The sequence below is a fragment of the Electrophorus electricus genome, chromosome 16 (genome assembly GCF_013358815.1).
Source record: "Electrophorus electricus isolate fEleEle1 chromosome 16, fEleEle1.pri, whole genome shotgun sequence".
Taxonomy (NCBI): domain Eukaryota; kingdom Metazoa; phylum Chordata; class Actinopteri; order Gymnotiformes; family Gymnotidae; genus Electrophorus; species Electrophorus electricus.
The window spans coordinates 6,666,200-6,691,643 of record NC_049550.1 but is presented as its reverse complement, the minus strand read 5'-3'; the positions used below and the strand labels follow the sequence as shown (position 1 = coordinate 6,691,643).

Sequence of the window (25,444 nt, the reverse complement as noted above, 5' to 3'; positions counted from 1 at the left end):
CACTTGTAGGCATAAGGGTGGGTGCATGCCTAGTTTGGCACCATGGGGAAAGCACCAAAGAGGGATGTGAGAAAACACAATCTACTGATGAATCTGACACTCTGCCTAATTTCAAATATCCCTCAGAGTGGCACCCGACAGACCCATTTGATGGTGATTTAACCATAGTTGGCATACGTCTGCCCAGCTTCGGCTTATCCGAGGTGTGTGATTGGCCTAGGAAATGTCTTGCACAAGCCGTCTGTGAGTGACAGCAGTGCTCTGCCAAGGGAGAGAGTCACCAGTCTCTGACGCGACATGGGTCCCATGTGACAGCAACACTTTTGATCTGCTGTTATGAAAATATCAAAACCGTCACCGGCATGTTACAGAGAACACAAGAAAGAACAGTAGGAAAGGAATGTGTAATATGGAGGTAATGTAACTGTGAGTTTCTGTCATTAAGCTTGCTAGCTGTACTGTCTGCTATCTACCCTATAACATGAGCCAAGTCAGCAAAAAGGTAATCACTCTGTCATAGCATTGGTGTCCAAAATAATGAGAAACAAATTATCTGCCCACTGCACAGGACACCCATCTCACGTTATCAAACTAGTAATTAATAATAAGTACAGACATGATAAACTGAAATGACAAATCTTTTTTTTTCTCTATTTTTTATATTCATATGCTCTAGTACAGTCTGTTATCTGGACGCAGGCAACACTGAAACTTTGCAGAAACGATCACAGCCTGCAGGTTGAGAGTCTGAAGGCGAGATGAGGTGAAGGTTCAACACCATGTCTGTGAAGCTTGGCTGCACGGGCCTCTGTGCACACATGCCTCTGGAAGCGGATCACCCGCATTTACAGCTGAAGCCACTGGAGGTGTGCAGTGGAATGGAGTTCTAAGGTGCAGAGAAATATTTGACTACTCCTGTCCAAACAAATGCCAAGAAACCCCGGTGGACAGTGCTGTACCTTGCCACAGGCCAATGATCCAAAGCACACCAGTGAAAAGCTGAAAATGATAGACTGGTCAAGTCTGCCACTTGACCTGAGCCAAAACAAGAATGAACTTCACTTACTATAGAGAAGACCTAAGGCAAAAACATCCTGAAACAAGCAGGTACTGGACATGACTGCATTAAAGGCCATGTAGAGCATCACCAGCTGGCCACGGGCCAGAGACTTCAGGAACTGACCATATTTGAAAGTACAATATGGCACCATAAAAGCTTATGATAATTTATCCTCTTGCTGAATTTGCAATTAATTTGTCTACTAAATAAATTTAGAGGAAAACACATTTAAGTTGTCTGTATCTTATCTAACAGACAATGATGCTCACTGACAGCCTGAGGGAGTTCACAGGCCGATAGGGGAGCCTATAACACACTCCCTCTGTTTGTTGCTACACCAATGCGCAACCACACGGTGTCCATGACACCTTCATTAGCAGCTCACTACTCTCTGGGTGATACAGCATGGGTCTGCGGGGCCAAGGGGTTAATCTCTGCCTGTGGCCTGCCTATAAGCAATATACACAGCAGGCCGAGTGATCAGTCAGTCGGCATGCTGTTCCCACTGAAAACAAACTTTGAAAACCACAGGCAAGCAACAAGCACTGACAGATAAAAATGTTTATGATCTGTGTTTTTTTGTTTTTTTTTTATAGGAGAGGTAGGGATTTGTCTCGCTCTCTTCTTTTTTCTGAAGAGTTATTAAGATGCTGTTTTGTTCAACATGTGTCAGATTACCAAAAAAAGGTAAGGCTTTGCATACACTTGAATTAAAGCTGATATTCTACCTTCGCTTTCATCTGATAAGCAATAGTTTCACTTCAAATCAAAATGTGCCACTATCCAAATACCAGCAAATACAGAAAACCAGACATACAAATCCAGTTAGCTGAATAAAACACATTTAACACAGACCTAATAGCACCACTACATGCCATCACTTGGGGGGGGGGCTCTGGGCATCAAAGAGTTAACAGTTGTGTACTTAGCAACAATTGATCCTTTAGTACTTGTGACGAGCTCTACCCAACAAACATTTGCTCACATCGCGGATCACGGTGACAGGAACACCAAATAGGTAATCCTGCGTGTCACGATCAATCAGTTTCTGTTTTTGAAGGCTGAATGAAAACCGGCTGGCTAACTCATCGGCGTGCATACCACGAAAATATCAACACACAGCCACAAATGCAATGCCGGCTATGCAGAAACAATAGAGGAGAAATACTGTCGAGGGGACCAAGTCCCGGGGGTGTCAAAGTAAAATAGGGCTAACGTCGATCACTTGCGCACATGGTGCACGTGTATGTCGAGAGCAGCTCACCATGCAAAAAACTGGGTGACCAAGGTCAGCCAGGAGTGTGTACATGCACAATGTTCAAAATGCACGGTGGGCAGGGAGAAGAGAAGGGGGAGGGTGAGCTAAATGGATTAACATGGGCTTAATTAAACAGTAATCCTTCTGTCTGCAGGCGCCGACTGAAATAATTTGCTTACAATCCATAGTCAAGGTGATCTACAAATTTGTCTGCTTTATAATGAACCAGGTCGCAAGGAAAGGTAATTAAATAAGCAAATAAATATATAAATAACAAATATATAAATAATCACTCCATTAAAACACAGTTAAATTGGAGCAACATGATAGGTTATTTATTCATTTATTTATTCATTTGTTTATTTATTCATTCTAGCTTTGGGTCAGATGAGCTTTTAGAGTATGGGTTGTCTGTTACCTCGATTTGTTGAAAGAAAAAAAAGAAAGAAAAACAGTTGTCTGCTAACTGTCCCATTAGATCTAAGAATCTATTATCTGAGGTGAGAGAATCAATATAGTGGACAGAATCAGATTTATTTTCCAGACCAAAAACAACAATAATATAAATAAAGAAATCAATAAATCAATAAAATTAAATTAAAAAAAAAAAACAGGCTCCCCTCACAGGGGCTCTGGCTCTGGTTTGGAGTTGCTAGAGCATCAGTCTATCTTAACAGACCGGTCAGCTGAGAGTCAAGATCACTGAGAGACAGTGATGCATTAGGGTATTTAGGTTCCATTTAGGTCTTTTTCTCTGTGTCCACTCACTGCTGTCTGCTCCTCCCCTTAAACTTGCCCAAGACGCCTTCCAAATTACACAGCCTCTGAGCTCCTACATTCATAAACTGCTTTCGTCCCAAACACTGTGTTTACATTGCCAAGTGTTGCCTAATCCAACAAACTAGTTCAACTCATCTGCAATTAATGGATTTGCATGTGCTAAAGCAAAAAGAGCTCTAAAGTATGCAGTGCTGTGGACCTTTTGGGTTTTTGATTTCTGGAATATTATCTGAGAAATGGATTAATCTAACATTTAAACACCACTGTCAATCAGAACAAAACTTTGTGTTTCTTCTCCATTATGTCTGTTGGATAGAGTGGGCAGATCACTCACAACTGCAATTATGTATAAATAACTGGATAAATGTAACTTATACATACAGTTCCTAAACAGCTGTTAAGTAAATGTTACTCCCCATGAAAAAAGTGTAAGCCTAAATGAAAATGGCTTAAGCAAATTAAGATAGAAAATAGATTAAAAAAACATTTAAGAAACATATGTATTTTTAGAACCAAGTGAGTCACATTGGAAGACACTGTAACATGATTTCTTTAATAAACTTTAAATAAACTGTTTTATTTATTTTGCACATTCAATCTTAGGAAGTCTTATGGAAATCCAGCTACATGGGAATTCAATACCAGCACATCTGGCCTGCACAACGCAGCAACTTTTGCTTTGTTATACATGTAGTTGTGATGTAAATAAGATATATAATTCATAGTCTGCATATAGTTTGTCGACACCGAATGATTCTTTTCATATCCTGTCCACATCTTTTAAGTGACTCCATCGGGTCATCTTCACTGCCAATGGTGTGGAGCGATTTTGCACTTTTGCATGTCCTTGGAATAAGGGATATTTATCCCTTCCTCACACTTAATAAAGGACTAATGAAGGACTACTGATTGACTTATTTGGGATGACTTTTTTATGGTGTGTCCCATGTGTCCCCCATTTAAATTGCCCCCTGGGGGATAAGTTTGTAAACTAAAGTATCATCGTTCTGAAGGAACGACCCCGTGGCGACAGCACTGAAACCCGCCCCCGCTGGGTCGGGGCTGATCCGATGCAGAGGGCAGTGCGAGGGCAGCTGCTGCGGTTCATGGGATTCGGCCCAGTCCAGTCCGTAAAGCGCGGCTGTTTGCGCGACACTCACACTGCTTTGCTTTCACACTCGTGAATGCTCTGGTTCCTCCTCTCTCATGCTGCATTTTGTAATTGTTTGTTTACATCTGCACTCTCCAATGCATCACGTACTGATTTTTTTTTCTTGTTGTTTGTCATGCCGCTGTTTCTCCAAAAGTTCCTTGCTCTTCCACTGGTGCATGGAAGCTGTGCATTGGAGTTTTTTTTTTTTTTTCTCTGCTGTTATTTTGTTTTCTTCTTTGCTTGTTTGTTCATTGTCTTTTCACCTCTGAAAAGAGCAACCTTGAGATATGAACAACTTACCACACTGGAGATAATTGTGCTGTGGCGTTGCTGCTTTGAGGTTTTAAGGTAACAGAGTCGCAATGATCACCGGCTGCGTTTCACAAGAACGCGACCCTTTCATCTGAGTCTGTAACTATGCCTGAGGCTGAGTTTTCTATCAGCCCAGCACAGCTCACTGGCAGGTGGAGCACGGTGACTGCGGGTGAATCTGAAGACAAGCAGAAATCAATCACAGTCTTCAGAGACACTTTCACACTGAATATAATTAACGTGCTTAGGAATCTTGTCAATGGATGCTCATGTGTTATTCTTGATTTTAAACAGTGATATTGGGGATTGAAGAGCTTCCAGCACCATATCTTTCACTTTGATCTTTTGAAGCTCTCAGAAAAAAAGAGATATTGTCAAATTAATGCATCTGGTAAAGACGGTCTGAATGTTCCAAGCCACACACATACTCTTGTGTTTTAAATATTTTGTTCCCACTAAGAGACCAAACCAAAGGTTATACATATTCAAAACATGCAGAGACACACACACACACACACACACACACACACACACACACACACACACACCTCACCATGTGCCTGCGATTTTCCAGAAGCCTCCTGCTGCAGCTTATGTGTTCTTTGATAAGGCTTTTATGTGGCATGTCGGCATGAATTGCATATGCCAGCTGTCTGCACCAAAGTTCGACTTCAGGCAAACTCCACATCTAGAAATGGTTGCTTAAGGTTGGTTCCTCCAGACAAAGATTAAAGTTGAACTTGGAGCAAAAAACCGCATTTCACAAAAACTCCACAAAAACCATAAATGCTTCACTGGTCTTAGGCATAATGTGCATTCTTTAGTTCCTCAGTAAGGGGTCTTGCAGTCAATCTATTAAACTGAAGAAAACAGCACATCACAACAAATTAGGCCACTGGATCTACATATTATTGTCCTAAGATCAAAGCACAAACTTTTAACATGAACTGAAATCCAAGATACACTGAAGAGTCAAAGACCGATACTTTCTTTTAGCATGCTAGTCCGGTCTGGATAATGGTACAAAAGATAAACTCTGATGTATCTGATCTCACTCGTATGTTAGACATAGTAGACAGATGCTTGAAAAGGGAAATAAGTTTCAGAGAGAGAGAGAAAGAGAGAGGCAAGGAAATCAAATGTCATGTAACAGGAGCGTTTCTGCAAAGATTAAACTAACTGTATAAATCCTTCAAAATAATTAATAAACACAATAATGCATTTAAATCAGACTGTACAACAGTTTGTGCCAGAGTTGTTATACAGTATATCAAGCTCAAATAAAATAAACCACTCTCCTTAGAAATGGAAAATTCACCATTTTCTGTTGTATGTCACATTATGGTTAAAAGTAGATTAATCTCTATATGGTTGTAGCCTATGCTTCTTTGAGTGTTTCTAAAATCATTCACTCAGCACCTCTTCAACAACAAGGAGGCTCCTTTTTGTTCTTGAAACTTGGTCCCAGTTCAACCCTTGAAAGTGCAGGCTGCTGTTGATGACAAATACTGTCAAACTTTAGTTCTTGTGTTTGTAATGATCGACCATTACTGTTTCCCCTGCAATTAAATACCACAGACAAAAATGTCTTACAGCCTGGCCTTAAACATTAAAGTTGCTGTTATTCATTCTGCAGTTCCCGCGAACTTGCTGGACTTAGCCACCGCAGGAATTCACAGCCTCCCTTCAATTCCGCAACACACATGTGCTTGCCACACACTTCATTCTAACCCTAAGGCCCTGCTCCTGAACACACATGTGCTTACCACACACTCCATCCGAACTGTAAGATCCTCCTCCTGAACACACGTGTGCCTAGCCTGCCCTTTTGTGTGCTGATTACAGAATCCAGGAAAGCGCAACAAGCCCTTTTTTCTTTCTCAGTGTTATCTTCCTGATACTTATCAGGATGCAATTTAGGCTGCGTTATTACTGTTATTACATTAGTTTTAAGCTGTTATTTTCACTTTAAGGTAGGTGTGAGTGGTGGTTAAAGTAGAAAAATGGTAGAGATACAAATCTCCATGTCAGTGGAAAATTTTGACATTTACATTGCAAAGTTTTGCAGTGACATTTAGAGGTAAATGGAGAGCTCTCTTAGGGAATGCAAGCCTCCTTTACAGGGAATGGAGAGCTACTGCAGCAAGCGCAACCTCTGTAACAGCCTCACAAGAAACACGCTTGTCATTGCCATGGACATAACAGCACTACGGTAGAGTGTGACCAGCAAACCCAGAAAAAGCTTTACAGGACACATCGGAGACATTTCGAAGAAGTGTCAGCGCAGCGGTGCGCGGACAAGGACGCGCTACAACTCAAAAAAGACCAAGGCCCCGGTGTTGGCTCTGACGACCCGGCCCTTCGCAAGCATCTCAAGAGGGCGCCTCGAACTCCTGCCGCTTTTGACATCGCCGCATTCCCGTAGCTCGACTTACTGAGTGGGGCTGAGTGCTAATTGTGCCGCGGGGCTGCTGCCGATATCCATAATCTCCCCAGTCGCTCAGTGCTTACTAGGCCACAGCGAGCCTCCCCACCCCTCTGCTTCCCCAAGACAGCCACTGAGCTCATGTGTGCAGCTATGGCTGTCCCAGGGCCTCTAATTGGCCTGTGGCAATGTCACCCATGCAGCGTCTGGGGAATGGCTGAAGGGATGTCTTTAAATGGAGCTCTAGGTGAACGTTGCCCTTTAATGCTGGTCTGGGGCCAGGATCACCTATGCAGTCCTGCATATTTCCCAAGGTCTAGCTAAGTTGTGTCGGGTGCCGATTCTCTACTTTGGTCAACTGTCTACTGTCACATAGCGCGTGCTTGCACGTGACGTCATTTTGGTGAACGTTCTGCAGAATACATTCGACATGCTTCTCTGCATCATGCAGCTGTTCATCTAGATCATGCACCTGGCTATGTTTTGCCAATCACCAGTGGATTGCTTGTTCATCAAAAGTGAGTAAAGATAAGACGTGTGCTCACTGTCTATTAAAGTCAAAGGAAGCTGTTCTGTAGCCACACAGATCCCAGATGGGCAGCCTGTAATTAGTCAATAAACAGTCATTTGTTGATTGATCCCATCCTTCCATACTCTATTTAGACAATGAATCCTGCTCAAAAGCAAGATATAGCTTCATTTTCTGCCATGGACAAACAAGCGATCAAACCAATTACAATGTTTTTAAGCATTTCAAGCATGGTCAGTATGGCAGATATTTTATTTTGCATACTGACAAATGTAACACCAGCCACACACATAACACCAGCTACATGCATCAGCAAATCTGAGTAACAGCATATTTTATGCCCTACTGCTCCTTTACAATGTAATCAAAATGAGACTTCTGGAGGATGCCGATAAACACCCTGCAAGTTAACAGGCCAGGGAAAGCCTGTTCAAAGCTGATCTATATTAAGTGAAGTCTTTGAAACACACAACTATGCATACATGGCATGAAGAAACGGAGCATGAGCACCCATACAACCAATGAGCACCCATACAACCAGTATCGTGTACCAGAGAACCACCTGGAAACAGCACTACCTAACTCGAAGATCACCTGGCAGGAATTCATGCAGATTGGCCATATTTCCAATGTATCATTAGAACACCTGGTCTAATACAGTTTGGAAACAGGGTTGTTAAGAAAGGCAAGAGGACACTTATAACAGCCATGTGTTCTTCTCGAAAGCAAGAAGAAACAACACTTACAACAAATTCTTCTTATTATTATTATTATTTTTATAACAATGAAAACACTAGCATGCATAATAAAAATATATCTTGCAGACTGTCACGGTATGGCCCCTCCTCCCAAACGTCTCCTTGTGTGAGGGTGTGTGAGTGTGTGTGTGTGTGTGTGTGTGTGTGTGTGTGTGTGTATGTGTGTTCGTCCGTATGGCCATGCCCTCCCCACCCCTATTTCACACCTGCTCCTCATTGTGTATCATTAGTATGCGTGTATATGAGTCTCTTGTTTGAGTGCGAATGTTGTCGGTGTATGACTCTGATAGCCTGTGAGCTACGTCATCATTGTGGTGTGTAATAATAAACGTATGTTCTGTGTTGGGCAACTCGTCCCCACATCCTGCTCTGCCTCCTCAGCATTACACGGATATAAGCCATCCCATCTAGTTCTCTCAAACATGGCAATCGCTCAGCAGGGGACATGTGGTTGAACCAATTATTGATTTTGGCAAATCAGTAGATCATGCAGTGGGGACAAGTTTTGCACATAACACCCTTCCTTCCCCTACTACTTCAGAGCTTTTCTGTCATCTACAGTATTTGCAACCACTGAAAGCTGCACTGAACTGACTTAAGCAGTTCATTTCAGATGAACACCATAACTCAACACTAGTGATTTTTTTACTGTTCATCCTAAGCATGTGACATCAGCTGACAAAACCAATCATAAGAGTAGAACTGGAGAAAATCAGAAATCCCTGAACCCGGCTCACAGGCCCGATGCTTGCCACCAACCTTCAGTGTACATGTCACCTCCACCAGCCTCAGGGCACCAGTTCAATCGTTAGCTTGATGGAGAAATACAACAAGTGATTTAATAACATCACGCCCTTTCTTTTTTGACTTGGCTAAAACAGCTTGTTCCATAGAATGGCCTAAAAACCTATAGGTCATTCTTCCTCGCACCATTAGCCACAGTCCTATGAAATCCTCTCAAGCTTCATTGCATAAATAAATAGGCATTTTTGGACCAAGCACCGAAGGACAGGATGCTCACAAATATTCCTGACAGCCCATAAAGTGCATGTACATGCAATCTTTCACAACCTTATCATAATGGCACATCTTAATAAGCACAGAATTCACAGGTACATATATGTAGTCACTAAATGTCTCTGCCCAAGGCTCCAAGTATAGAAATACTAGCTTTCCCAGTACAGCACCAGCATAGCAGAGCAAAGACAAACCAGTAAGATCATCCAGCATGTGACATCAGCTGACAAAACCAATCATAAGAATAGAACTGGAGTGCTTCAGAAATCCCTGAACCCGGCTGTGCTCACAGGCCCGATGCTTGCCACCAACCTTCAGTGCACATGTCACCTCCACCAGCCTCAGGGCACCAGTTCAATCATTCGCTTGATGGAGAAATACAACAAGTGATTTAATAACATCACGCCCTTTCTTTTTTGACTTGGCTAAAACAGCTTGTTCCATAGAATGGCCTAAAGACCTATAAGACTGCTGACTGCTAGTGCATCTCAATGAGACTTTTGTTCCCTTCACTGAAATGGAGATTCCTTTTAAGCTATAAATCCATGCGAAAGACTCAAAGGATATTAAGTAGATAAGTAGAGAAGATAAAGAGAAAAAGCTGGTTCAAAAGTGCACTGACAACCATGTTACAAGAGGGACACTAATGTTAGCAATGGGGGTAGATGGAGCCATAGAATTACCTACTATGGGCATACAAGGCATGGAAGTTTTTCATGACTGCCAATGACTTTTCAATTGAATAGAACCATAAAATTTAACAACATTAAACAATCAAGTGGATTCACCCATAGGACTGAATTGGCTCTTAGTCTAATAGCCAAAGCTGAGTTGGCCATACAATCAATAATGTTATAAATCATCTTGATGATCACATAAAGTGTATGGGTCATGTGGCAAAATTGCAAGTGCGATTACACTTATTCCATCAGGTCATTCTTCCTCGGACCATTAGCCACAATCCTATGAAATCCTCTCAAGCTTCATTGCATAAATAAATAGGCATTTTTGGACCAAGCACCGAAGGAGAGGATGCTCACAAATATTCCTGACAGCCCATAAAGTGCATGTACATGCATTCTTTCACAACCTTATCATAATGGCACATCTTAATAAGCACAGAATTCACAGGTACATATATGTAGTCACTAAATGTCTCTGCCCAAGGCTTCAAGTATAGAAATACTAGCTTTCCCAGTACAGCACCAGCATAGCAGAGGAAAGACAAACCAGTAAGATCATCCAGCTGTGCCCAGGGTTTGGTGCAAATCATTGTGTCACCAAGCCGTCCATTCATATATTCCCAAAGCAAAACTAAACTTTCTGAGCGCCGTCTGTCCCACTGAGTGAAATCTGAAAAGCGTGAAACTCTCACCCTTGTTACTATACCTCTAGGTGAGCGGCTTTGCTGTCTTGACCTAGACTTCATCGTTTAACTCTGGTGCCTCCCCACCCCCAACTGAAAAGTTGCTCAGTATTTGGAGCCAAGTGATATTAAATTCAATGTGTCACCATGGCGAAATGGCAAAGCAATTGACAGGGAGTGCTCTTTGCTCAGCGACTGCTCGACACCCAGCACTGGTCGCTGCCTCTTCTAGCAGTGGCTCTTTCACCACCTTATTAAGGAAATCATGGCATTTACTGAGATCACTGTTTTTGCTGGGCTGGATTGAGGAGAAATGCCTGGGGGCCAAAGACGCCTCTGTGCCCCTGTGTGTTTCTGTACTCAGGGTTGAAGCCACGTGGCATGCATTATAAACATTTCATCTTCTGTGAGCTGTGGGAAAATGTCACCCACGACAACCTATCCGAACATCACAAAAAACAGATGCGAACAAAGTCGGGCAGCCAGGCCATGGATCCTTTGACGGTGGTCTTGTACGTGTGTGTGTGTATGTGTGTGTGTGTGTGTGTGTTTGTGGAAAATCAGTACCAGTTCATATTTGTGTTCAGCCTTTATTCCTGTTCTTCATGCTATAGGATTTACAGGGAGAAGGTGGTCAAGGAAAATGAAGGGAAGGGTTTGCCTCAATGAGGCAATGAGGCCTCGATAAGAGAGAGAATGACATTTGTGAAGCACACCCTGGCATTTCATTTAAAAGATTTATTGACATTTGCGTTCGCCCCAACCCTCCTATGCCTCGAAAGAAAAAAAAGGTTTGAAATCACTGACAAGCTGCGTATTTTATTTCCTTTCTGCATTGCTCCAGATCTACAGTCATAAACTGGTATGCAGCATTCGTTCCACATTGTACATTAAGACCCTTAATAGGAATAATTATTTCATTCACACAGTCACTCCTTCATTCATTTCATGCAAATTGATCAGTGTCATGTGTCTCAAATATGAAAAATGTTGTGCCGACAGCAACACAAACATACCTCCCCACCGCCAAAAAAAAAAAGGCATCTTAAAAAAAAAGAAAAAAAAAAAGATATTTTGCCTCTGGCAACTTAAATAGCTCAAAGAAGAATCAATACTTAAAATATACTTAATGTAATACATGTGCATTACAGACACCCATGCGGCCGCAAGTGCACATCTTTGATATGCACTGATGACGACATTCAGGCTCTAATCCTTTACTAAACATGCTTTCACACCAACAGATAGCAACTAGCCTGCCAGAATTATGTACATGCAGCAAATGTAAAATTACCCATAAACCAGTGTGAATCCAAACAGAGCCATTACGATAGCATGCAGTGCAAAATAAATATTAAAAAAAACCAAACAAACAAACGAACAAACACATGGCCACGGTAACAGGTCAGTCACAGCTGACAGTGAGTTGTCTGTGCCTAGTCGGATGCCTGCCGTATCTGTCTAAATCCATCAGAAGGACAAAGCGACGAATGGGAGCAGAGGGCTGCCAGCCGCCTGAAGCTCTCCACACCTGTCTCAGGTGGCAGGACCAGTACGGTTGCACAGACGGACTGATGAGCTCTGCTAGCTGAGCAGAACCGCCCCCATGGAGCATTTGAGTGTATGGATGGCGACGTTCTTTGTGTGTGTGTGAATGCACATTTACACTCAGTGTGGCGCTCTTCCACACTGTCACTGGCAATGTTCCCTCCCTTCATCGGGAAACTGCCACACCCCCTTGCGCAATGCTCATTGAATCATGTCAAGGACCGCACGACACTGGACAGCACTGACTCTGTAAATTGAGCTAAGAGCAGGGTTGCAAAGTTTTCACAAATTTGATCCCACAAGATTCAGTTATTTCTCATCTTGCACAGTTTGGCTGATCATAAGATGAGGTGTAGTTTGGCTGTGCATTTAAATTTAGATTAAATATTCGAACACTTTGCTTGTGATTCAATTGACACGTTAAATCATGTTTTCTGTTTTTCAAAAACCACTGTATACACTAAATCTAATACTGTCATAACAGTGTTTTGGACTTCAGCATGTACTACATAAATGCAGGTAGTATTATATGAACTTTTCTGCAGCCTTGCAAAGTCAAATGTATTTATTAACTTGGCATTATACAGCTTATTACAGTTTTATTTAAAAAAATAATATTTTTTATTACATAATTACAAGATTATTATATATTGCCCCTGTCTTCTAATTGCATATGAGGCTCTAATTACAACTGGCTATGGGATAGAGGAAAGGATACTTTCCCATCTTTGATCTTCAGCGTATGTTTAGTGTCAGCAGGGAGTTGGCAGGCTTCCTGGCAAAAAAGTGCGGAAACGATTACAAAGTTCACTAGTCTGTCTCTAGGTGAGGCGGTCGGCGTGTCACGTTGTGGGGCATCATGGCTCTGTCGCCTCTGAGTGACCGGGGGAGAGGGTTTGGTGGTTGGGAGATGGATTCCAGGGGTGCCAAGGATTTCATTAGACACAGCAGGCTAGTGATTTAATGAGCACAAGACACTGCGTCCTGAGGGGGTGGCGGCAGGGGTGGGACTACGGGGAAGTCTCCACCCAACCGGAGCACAGCGTGGGGCCACAGTCGGGGAACAAAAGCGTCGTCAATGGGTGGAAGATGTACTGCTCGTACTGCAGATATCTCGGTACAATCGCAGAAATGCGAGAAGAAGAGTGGAAGGCAGCACGAAGAAAAAAAAAATCTGAATTTACAATCCACTACGGATGCAGTTAATAATGGGCCTGGAAAGAGTAGTTTTCTTTTTTTTTTTAAAAGCACTGGATCTTTTCTAAGAAAACTCTTTTATTGCAAAGTCCATCAGTGTTTTAGTGCAAAAGCACTATAGGATAATTTGGCACGCATAACGAAGGCCCTTTAAGTGCTTTTTAACTTCAGTGCGTCAAACTTTGAAAGTGACCTTGGGAGTAAAATGGCTGCTGGCGAGTTTTCTAGCATCGGGACATTAACGCTCTTTTAAGAAGAAGTGGCGTGGTATCAGGCCTTTCCATACTTGATTAAAAATGTTACGATGCTGACTTTTTTCCAGGAAACCTCTACTAACCAACCTTCAGACATGTGTCCAACAGTTGGCTAAAGGGAAAATGCAATGCACGTAATGGTGACAAACAGAAAGAGCTGGGTGGAAATTGGCATGTAAAAGGGGAAGACGAAGAGCCAGGTCAGGGACAGTGAGTCTCTCTCTGTCTCTGTGTCTGTCTCTCACCATGAGTCTCTCTCTCTCTCTCTGTCTCTCTCTCTCTCTTTCTCTCTCTCTCTCTCTCTCTCTCTCTCTCTCTCTCTCGCTCTCTCTCTCTCTCTCTCTCTCTCTCTATCTATCTATATCTATCTAGCTTTCTATCTCTCACCATGAATGTTAAGGATCCAGTGCCTGACATTCAGCCTGGCACAGTCTTGCCCACAATTCTCTGTAGCCACTGCCGTCAAGGTCACATCATACCTCCTAGGCACTGTCCAAGTGCAAAAGTTAGCCAGGAAAGTAGGATAAGAAATTCTATGCTGAAGTAAGAATCACAATGTGGGAGTTTGAGAGGTGCGTGTGTGTGTGTGTGTGTGTGTGAGAGTGTGTGTGTGTGTGTGGGGTGGGGGGGGGGGTATATTATTTGGAACGATAATGTGTTCATGCAGCAGTGAAGTACCTGGGGCTGCTTGATTTAACTGTTTGCTGAAAATGAGCAGGTCTCTGGTGGTGCGTTAGACATTTTGGAGAAATCTACAAAGGCTACAGAGTCAAAAATATGCAATGCACAACAGTTAAGCTAAGCAAAAAAAAAAATGTTGAGATTTCAGACTCTTCCAGATGCTGTGAAATTAAATGAGTCTTTTCCCCCAGCTGACCTTCTATATTTTTTACTCAAAGCAAAGGTATTACTACAAATAAAAAGTGTCTGCTTTTTTGTTTGTATAAACAAGAGAGCGAAAGGGAGCGAGAGAATAATCATGCTTCTTATATTTCACTGACCTTTGTATATCTATCTATCTATCTATCTATCTATCTATCTATCTATCTATCTATCTATCTATCTATCTATCTATCTATCTATCTATCTATCTATCTATCTCTTGCTCTCTCTCTCTCTCTCTCTCTCTCTCTCTCTCTCTCTCTCTATATATATATATATATATATATATATATATATATATATATATATATATATATATATATATAAAATCTCTATTTATTACATACACATTCAAAAGCATATCTTCTTGCTCATATATTTGGATAAAATCCATTAGGATGACTTCAGACTGTAATTCAATTCCTGGAGCTTTTAAATCCTGACTTCTGCATTTCTAATGGGGGGTTGTATTCTCACAAGGAACTTTGTGGGAAATTGTTTCCTTGGTCTCCAGATGCCAAAAAGCGAAGCATCGTGTCCTCAAGCAGACAACAGCTGGAAAGCCAGCACTGACACGTTCCTTAGAGGAGACAGCACGCAAGCGTTTTACATTTAGCTGACTACCCATTCTGTTCATCAGATATGCAACAGCTTATCTTTTCTCTTTTCTCAGTAAAAAGCAAAAATTACAAATGGCAACCTCATTTTTTAGAGGCAGACATAAGTGACCTGAAGTGAACTAGTTAAGGTTGGTATTTCAAATGGACATTTTCTGGCCATTTTGTGATTAGAGCTCTATACAACATTGTCAGTGCAATAATTGTGACATTATTGATATCAACGCTTATAACAGTGTCATTTAAATAATAAATGCACCGACTCTGGCCTAGATTATCAATTTTTCAGAAACTTAATTTAATGCATCAGTGAAATATCAAAATTTACCCCAATTTGATTCAAGTTAATTGAAGTAAATTAGCTTGGTGTGATTCAGCTGCTAGATGCTGAACAGATAGCACTATCCATAATGAGAGTTTCTCCTCTGTTCCTCCTCTGCTCCTCCAGCTCCAGCTAGGGCTTCCACCTAGGCCCTGCCACTCACTGCTTTGTCAGGGAGTACACCTGGGCTAAGTAGCCTGTGGATCCGGATCATTCCAGCTGAAAACAGCCTGAGAATTTTAGGGTGACCAAACATGAATGCATACTTGACTGGATGATATAACGATTATAGTCCATTCTAATATGTTTGATATCGATGCATATGGATTGTCACCTTCAGTTTGATGTGCTGAGTGCTTATTTACACTCATATTGAGCAAGTCCATCACCACATTTGAGTGGTCATTATGGAATCAATGTGTGGCTTGCAATGCCAATTCAAAAGACGGATGTTCTGCATCTATTTTAGATTTATTGCTAAGTTAATTGCAGTGTGTCCCTGTCACCAGTGAAATCTCAGCTAACTTCAGTGAGCTGGGAGCATCCACTGAGCTTATTATACTCCTGGTGAACAAACGTGCTGTTGAGAGGTCACCACTGACTGGTAATGAGTACATTATTTGAAGGCTACTAAAACCATAGGTACCACAGTCTGAACAGGAATCCGGTTTAATCCAATCTGCAGCTTGGAGTGAGGGATAATGGAAATACAGGTACTGAAGCTAGGTTTTTTGTGAAGAGGAAAAAGGAGGTAGTGAGAAGAGAAAATTAGTCAATGGATGAGCATCCACAGAGCAGGAGAAAGAATTTAATTAGCTAATTCTTCAATCCCCTCTATCAAAGTCGAAGAGAGGGGAGAGAAACGATGAGATGAGCAAAGAACCGTCACTGCACGCTGCCAGAAATGTGAACTCTATTATATTGCAATTTGAGAGGTGTGAATTCTTTCTGGAGTCACCTGACCTTACGCAGTCCAGCAATGAAAATCTACACCAGTAAAACACAATCCAAAATGCCAATGGACTCAGTGAGCAAAGTCTGATGAGCCCCAGCTAAAATAGATGGAACCACACCAATGAGGCTACAGCTCACACGTTTCACCACATCGCCATCCCTCCTGCTCATAGTCTGGACTGACCCGTATCTCTGGCATCCACAGGCGATCGATTGCCTGGCATCAGGAGCCACTTGCACTTCATCTGTGGGATGATTTGAGAGGCGGAGAGCGAGAGAACAAAAAAATCACACAGTAAACAAAAGCTGAAATTGCCCTCTCTGTCTCTGTCTCTCAAAGAATGCTCTGAATTTGACATTCTGCTATTCTGCACCCCCTCCGCCATCTCAATGGGTTTCCAAGGTCCCACCTCAGTCAGGTGAAGACCAGGGCACTGAGCCCTCATAGATGAGATTGCGTGTGTCTCGTGCGCCCTCCTCGCCACTCTCCGCCAATCACCATCAATCACTGCTGGACGGTGTTAGCTAGTTATCCATGAAAAAAGAAAAAGGAAAATAAATGGGACTGTTGCTCAAAACAACACCGAACGAGGGAGATAAATTCAAGGTCTAGAAAGCACAAGTGGTCAGTATTCAAAATAGCTATTTTGGCCTGCTAGACATGCCTACACAATAATGAAGAGAGTTAGACATCAGCAATTGGCACGTGTCACTCTTGCTCCCGTCCCTTCGCAATCAGTAAGCCAACTGCCCAAACGTAGCAGTCGGGGGCACTGGGCAGTGATTGCGGTGTATGACCCAGTTCCCCCCCATTCGGAGCATAGGAGTCTACATGCTGGGCAGGCATCCACCCCTGTGGTTTTGGAAGGGATCTGCACAGTGAGAAGTATATGCCTGCCACCCAAGCCCCTACCCAGGGAAACGAACTGAGCATCTGCAAGCGAATAGGCAGTAGAAAAAGAGATGGTCCATTGGAACAGGGGAGGGGAGCGTCTGGGGGCAATGGCAGGAGCAAGAATTTGGCTCTCAGAATTCTTCCTGCCATAGATCTCATTATTATACCCCCTACAGTTTACTGTTATGTGTTTTTGTGATACCTCACAAACCTCCCAAAAAACAAAAATCAAAAACCTAGTAATATGTATGTCATCATGGGCAGATTAATCTGCAGATTAATCACCAATATAGCAAAAAAAAAAAAAAAAACTGTTAACAAGTAAAGTAGACGTAGTTAAACTTAATATGGATACCCTTAACCCATTTTTTAACCTTTTCACTTTCTAATCCTGTAATGGAGTTGAAGAAGAATTGTTATGGTCTTATATCAGTGTTTGGTTTCTATTGGCCTATTTTTGGTTACCTTTTCTTTTCCCTCAGTGGCATTTGTTATCTTACAACTGACTTGTCTTGATAAACTTGCCAATCACTTACAGACCTTTCTGAATGACCTCCTGATCATATACTGAATATGAACACAAACATAGAATAAGGCCTTGGGTCTTGCTCATTTGGTGAGCCAATCATAAAGGCAATCATAAAACCCTGCTGTGTGTAATCACTGCAGTAAAGCTGCCATAGGCTTTTAAGTTGCTTCAATCTTTATATGACAATTCTGCAGATCTAATTTTGACCTGTGGTGTAATTCTAACCATTTGAGCCCTTGTGAATAGATTTTCATTTATGACATTGGTACTAGCTATTCGCATGTGCAGCATGTATAGCATGTACAATACATCAAGAAATACCACGGGCTAAGAGAAGAGCAGAAAAAGATGAAGGTGAACGCAACAGTGGTTCCAGTAGTAACTGGAGCACTAGGAGCTGTGAACCACAAAACTAGGAGACAGGATCGACTTCCAAGATCTCTTTCCATAAGAGTGCAGTCCTGGGAACAGTCCTGGGAAGATCCCATGCAGGACCCTCAAGCTCCCCGGCGAGTGGGGAATAACTTTACCTGGTCCTAAAGTTGATGCCTGAGGGCACTGCTGCTTTTAAATCAATTTGGAGAATTAAACACAAAAGGGAGACGTACATATATCTTGGTTTTAAACTCTGATCATTCAGGAATACAAAGTCTTATTTATAGGGCAGGATGCCAAGTTATTCACACTGTATATCATATGCTTTTACGCCTAGCCTAGAACAGAACAGACTGGAAGTGAAGTTTCACTGACTGCCACATATAATGCTGCCAAAAACCAGTGAAAGATTTCACATTCTCCCCTTAGAGACATTTGATGACAGTGGTGTCAGATGACTGACCTTGTTGCTTGGAAATGGGAAGGGATCTTGGGGGGAGGGGGCATATTCTTTCCCCTTGAGATAACTCTTCCCCTGCTGAGCGGAAATGCATTTTTGTTGCTATGGTGCGGCTTATGGTGCCTAGCCAATGGCAACTATCCACAGAAAATGTTGCCATCTTTAAGGAAGGAATTAAATTTCAGCCTGGCGAATACCACCATATGGAGCGGTCGCATCATTAAGCGCAGCTTTAGAGCCCTCAGATATATTCTTGCACATATTGCAATTCTCCAAGTATTTTAGCAATTTGCCAGTCCCACAAAAGGAACGCATTAACCTTTCCTCTCCTAGTACAAAACATTCCAAAAGATTCCAGACTAAAGGCTCCATAGTCCAAGATTATATATCTAAATCTGAAGTGCATGGCTGATTATTGAACTTCAAACATACAAATCAAAAAGAGCACAAAAAATCATTAAAGCCATACTTTACCTCACCTCCTAGCACTTGACAACTCATCTCCTTTTTGAATTACTTTCTAAGTTTGCTAAGCAATGTATTCAGCCATGTAACGTTCCAATAAATTTAGGATAAAACCTGAATCTTATCACAGTCCGTCAGACCAGCATGAAACCTGAATCTTATCACAGTCAGACAGAGTGATTCATGATAAATATGGGGGGGGGGGGGGATCAAAGAACATCAATCATAATCTGTTTAATAGTCTTATTTGCTGTTATAATGAATGCATATCTCTAAATTACTCATACCCCGAACATCACCATGCAGAGATTCTAAAAACCTTTTCAGTCTTAACTTTTAGTAGTGACTGTCTTTGGTCTCCAATTGCAGACTGTATTTTTAAGCACACAATAACAAAGGAGGGATGATGTGGTTATTTCCCATCAGATGAAAGTAAAGTAATGAGCAGGCTTCACAAAGAAAGCATGAATCTTGGGGGATGCCTCTCTACCCGGAGCAGCAAGCCTCCCCAAAGCGTGGCTAAAAAAACCAACACACATGAGATTATAATCATGGGTCCCTGTAATGAGAACATGTGATCAGAATCCATGCCTTTGACAGCCTGAAAAAAAACACAACCCGCTGCACCAATTCACCTTTACAGCAAGTGTGTGGAGAAGACCAGATGCGCCATAACCAGTTAGGGAGTGTGTGTATCTCCTACCTCTTGGCCTGAGAAATGCTTGATATTGTTCAGATGCATTTGTAAGGGGCAAAGCTGGTGAGATAACGATAAGTAAGACTTCATAAGTTAAAAGCTTTTAAGATGATGAGCAAATCCATATTATTGGTAGATGGAGGTGTTAAGTAGCAGCTGAACACTGTAAATGTTTGGTAAACCATCTACCATGATGGATGGCAGGAATGTGTAGAATTTTGGCAGAATTATTATTGCTATATGACTTGTACCTGTCAGGAATTGAGTAATCCAAGCTATTTATCTCTTATGTCTTAATGAGGTCTTAACAGCGGGTGATGATTACCGCTGATTGGATTACCTCTTGTACTATAATCATGGCTTAGAAGTGATGAGATTGACTTTTTTTTTCTAAAAATTCTCATCATTGCTCTCACTGTTACTCTGAACCTGGAGCTCTTCTGAAATTACCCTTCCACAATCTGAGACAATAACATGTAGAATGTGATCAGCTCCAGAACATTTGGCCTAGAGCTCTATGTACTGCCAATGGGTTCTTGGGCAGAGGCAGCATGTGTGCTGGCAGGAGCGATTTTTAAAAGTGTGCTACTGAGACTAAACACAACATTTTGTTTTCAATCATAAGCCATTCTGGAACAACTCCCAAGAGTAGAACTGCAATCCATAGCAAAATGAAACTGAAGCAAAACACCTCAGTTACTGCTTTTTGCCTTGGTTTGGCTTCTTGCCTTCACAATTTTTTATTTAGTGCAGCCCAGGAGTTTACTGTATTCTGCTGTAATTCACCAAGAACTATTTGTTCACTAAACTGACAGACATTTTTAAAGATGTAGGAATAGTGTATACTATGTTTAATATGCACTGATACATTGCCTCAACACAGTGACAGACCAGTCTTTTAATTTCTTCCATACCTCCTAAAAACAATTAAAACTCTAACAACTGTCAAGTTAGCACTGGACAGCCTCTGAGAAGCCTTCAAGCACACTGCCCAGCTTCAAAGTGCAAACTCACGTACCATCAATAGTCAAAGAATGAGCTATTGTTCTCATTTCACTTCATAGTCTCATCATGAAAATCTACAAGATGCTTTACAATGCAGCACGACGCAGTTTGACTACACTCATCTTTTAACCATCGTGTGCCTAGGCTTTAACTATAAGGCTGTTGCGCCAGGGTCCTTCATAATACCAAATTAGCATTACGACGTGAACTTTGAGCAAAGCCAATGTAAAGTATAACTATAATTTTACTCACCAGGACTAGACTGCAAAACATACCCTGAAACTGCCTCACCCATCTGATGTCACATGCTTGGTCTGATTTCACAACATTATGTAAACATGTCATAGTGCAACATCTGTTCTCTGACTGAGCCCGGAGTCTTGGTGCAGTTTAGGCCCACCCCTAATTTAAACGACTATTCCTCTTCTTCTTCTTCTATCTTCTCCAAACACTTTCTATCCCTCACACACTCATTTGGTTTGGTTCCACAATTTCCTATATATCTCACCACCCTCTTTTCCTTTTCTGCTCAACATCCCTACTGTATTTTCTCTTTTTCTCTCCTCATTCCCATTGCCTCTACCTCTCAGCTCTGTGCTCTCTGGTCTAAAAGTCTGATGGGAAATCAAAGGGAATTATAGCCATTAGTTCTGAGGGGCTTTTATGTTCCACTTCCCTGAGTTTTTGCAGACAGAGCTGGGCTTAGCGATACATTGTCTCCTCTTGCGTGGAAAAGACTGTGTCCCAAACTAATACCAACAGTGTGGAGGGCAGGGAGAGAAGACAGCCCAAAATGGGCCTCCAGCCTTATCATGCTGCCTTCAGCCAACATGTCCAGAGAGTGTGACTCAACTGGGCTGCCCAAATGGCAAATTCCCAAATCTATGGAAACTTTGGGGAAAAAAAGATTTGAGAGAGTTCAAGTTCTCTGCTTTGTTTCCTCATTTCTTCATCCAAACTTGCATGAATTTCAAAACTAAACATTTAACAACAGATTTACAGAAAATGGTGCAGGCACTCACTGCCAAGACCAGTGGAGGAGAGCATCTCATTGCAACATGTGTCATAAATTTGCTGTTGTATCTGCCTAAATAAAAGTAACAGACTCATCTAGTTGAGACAAAGGAGTTTTGGACTGGGACAAAATAAGAAATAAATACTTCTGAAGAGAAACAGCAGGACAAATTAATGCAGAAAGACTACCTGGGATTCCCTCTGAAATGGAAGAATGCTGCCAGTGTATGCTTTCACCTGTTTTAGCACATAGCATGACAAAGGTGTAACAACATTTAAGATCTGAATTTTCTGTATCCTTTTTACAGGAACCGGAACATTTACTGTGTAGATGCATTATGTAAGTAAAAATTAGACCTGAATTAGCACTATTTGTGGAATTCTGAAAATCAAATGGGATGTGTCTCATCACTCATGTGATAAATATCTGGGTTTTTTTTTTGTTTGGTTGTTTTTTTGCATGCTAGTGGGAATGTCTCGTTTTAATGATGGTCTAAAGTCAAAGTGTACAAGGATAGCTTTGGAAGATAACTAACTTAACAGCTGCTGAAATAACCCTAACTTCATGATCTATCCTTACTGAAATGTAAATACTAGTTAGATTTGCCTAAAAAGTGTGACTTTTGCATTCATCAACCTGGGCTCCTCAAAGAACAAGCAAGATCAAACTTGAAGCAATGTTGCCAAAGAAACACTGTTGCAAGATGCAATTAAAGACAGATTAGATGTTCAAGTTGTTCGAACCACTATGTGAAGAAATTGCCCTAAAACTAAGAGTGAGTTGATTGGATTTGGCATCTTGATAGCTTGGAGTGACTGCTGTAAAAATAAATCACTCACTCAGGGATAGCTCAGACGAATCATGAAGGAAATAGCAAAGGAAATGCAATGATAGCATGTATAGTGTATGTACCTCCTATTTAGAAAAAAAAATGCATTTAATAGCCTTGTCAATTTAGAAAAACACCATTAGCATACTTGTTGTAGTCACAGAAATGGAGGCAACAATGGATGTAAATGAGAGTTTGGCAAGGCAGTTTGTTACCATAGCAACATATCTGTTAAACACCATGCCGATTAAAATAATGTCATAATCTGAATGTTGGGCAGAAAACTTCTGTGTGAACGATCTTTACTAATAACTCCAAAATGACAGCTTCACATACTGTGACTCCAACCTACAGACTGTGTCATGGTACAAAAGCACAGAACTATCTGGGCATGGTGTTTTAACTGTAACAATCCCCAAAGCACTGTTACTTCATTTAGAAATAAAGAAATGTGCTGATTGTGCTATTTCTATATTCTAGACAGTAATCTTGTTTGGGACTGTGTTTTTCATCCCATGCCATTACAGGATTATGTAGTGGGAGCATACTGCATGAACTGAAACAACATGCTTTGCACATATAAACCACACACAGATGTATGCAGTCATATTATCCTCAGGGTCAACAGTAGTCCTTCCATATGGTTTCTTCCAACCACCTTAGACATCTGTCATTGTATCCAATGATTACAACAACTCCACTGACATCTCCAGTTTGACTTCGGCCTTTATCACAAGCTCATTTAAAATGTTGCTACTGGATTGCTAACTGTGACAAAAAGAACTGAGGCCTGTAACTCTCAGATCTTTGCACTGACTTCCAGTTAGCTACATAATTGATTTAAAAGCGTTAATTGTTCATAAATCACTAAATAAATTTCCAGTGTGCTTGAAGAAAAGTAACCATGTAGGCCATTGGATCATTGGGAACTCTTCAAATAGCAGAGCCTTGAATTAGAACCAAACATGGTGAGGTGGCTTTCAGATACTATGCCATCCACAGCTGAAATCAACTCCCAAAAGGACTAAATTCTAGCCATTCATAAAGGGCTAAACTAATATTCCAGGTTAAACCTCAAAAAACACTTCACATTCAGCATTTGAGCATTCATGGTAGTTAACTTTTTACAGCCAGGCTACAATTACATACAACACAAAAATGACCTTCCAAAGGGAATAATTCCATAATTGCTTTTAAAAAATCTAATGCACCACGAATATGTCAATGTAATATTCACAAAGTTGGGCTATTAATTCAATTTTATCTTGAGACCTAACACAAACACTTCACAACCCCCCCCAAAAAAAACAAACAAACAAATAAATAGAGCACTTGATTTATAATCTTATAATATATTTGTGATTATTGTACTGCTTTCTGTGCTTTTGCCCTTACATTTCAAAGCATAAATTAGAGGAACCTCCCTGGATTGCTGTAAGGAGTCCAATATAAACTTGCAGGGTATTCCTGTCATTTTCCCTTTGGTACACTGGGATGGCAGAATGCCTTACTATTTTAGCATTGTTGTCAGGTCCATGTTCTCTTGCTCACATGGAATTACTTGTAACTTGTATGTATGAAATGTGCTATACAAATATACTAGCCTTGCCTTGTCTGCAATTCTGAAAACACTGCTTCAAGTTTTACCAGCTAGGATAACAGGTACAGGTTCTGCTCCCTGAGAACACATCATGAATGGGGTGAAACTATGTGGAGATACAAAGGAGTTCATGTTGACATTGCTCACCTTTTTGTCTGGCATTCATCCAGATGTCTACCACACCTGGTCCTGCTGAAACAGTAGGACTTCATTATGGGTATTTCACCACAAAGAGGGAGAGAAAGAAAGGCTGTTTCAGACAAAGCAGGGGCTTTGGGAGTATTGTTCAGACCAATTGGGCCAAGTATGAACTCTTATTGGCTTTCCTCCAGCAGGGAGTTTTGAGAACAAAATGACTCTCACGGTGAGTTAGCCTGTCCATTTCTCTACTTCACCACAATAAAGGCAATGATCTTCACACACACAAAGTAAAGTCCTAAAATCCAAATCCATTTTCCCCCAGTGTGCTAGCAAGATTACCTTAAGCATTCAGCTTGATTAAGAATGTAATTCCAAAGACCGAATCACAACCGTTATCACACGAGTTTTAAACAGCTACTTGTTCTGTGCATGGATTTGTGCACTACAACAAACCCTAATGCAACAATCCCCCCTCCCAGTTTTACAGGTTAAAACTGTCTTCTTAATGTTATCAAGTGCTGTTTATGTTCCTTTTGTTATGAATAGGTAAAAAACAGATTATGTTTTTTTTTAAACAGTTACCCAAATATTCTGAATTAACCAAGAATTCACTGCATGTCACAGCAAATTAGATTTTTTTTAATAAAAATAAATAATACGCACCCACATACCAACAAAGCATATATCTCACTTAGAAAAAGGCAATCACAATTCCCTCTTTGTGTAATGCTACAAAGCCCTATGTTCTCACACAGAGAATGTTTCAATTATTTGCTAACACGAGGTGAAACTATATGCTAATGCCTTTGAGATGCTCATTCGATGCTAATTAGCTTGTTTTTGTATGCTCGGATCTGGCATCTGGTCATATCAGAAATCAGAGCTACAAATGAAACAAACAGCAACCCCACCCCCCACCCCCATGACCCAACACTAAGGAACCAAAGCAAAGCAATTTTAATGACATTTTCCCTTGAAATCAATTTACTTTCAGAAGTATG

The 25,444-nt window shown here is 41.3% G+C and overlaps 1 protein-coding gene across 4 annotated transcripts in view; it reads right to left on the bottom strand.

The window, feature by feature from the left end:
- zgc:152904 (Ig and FN3 domain-containing protein) overlaps positions 1-25,444 on the bottom strand; it is a 196,621-nt gene that overhangs the window by 93,685 nt on the left and 77,492 nt on the right. The window contains exon 1 of one of the 4 annotated variants that reach the window (XM_035535066.1): positions 21,111-21,173. The exons of the other annotated variants lie outside the window; for them this stretch is intronic. Coding sequence (XP_035390959.1) covers positions 21,111-21,153 — 43 coding nt within the window. The 5' untranslated portion in view covers positions 21,154-21,173. Of the gene's footprint in view, positions 1-21,110; positions 21,174-25,444 lie in introns of those variants that run through there. 4 annotated transcript variants of the gene reach the window in all.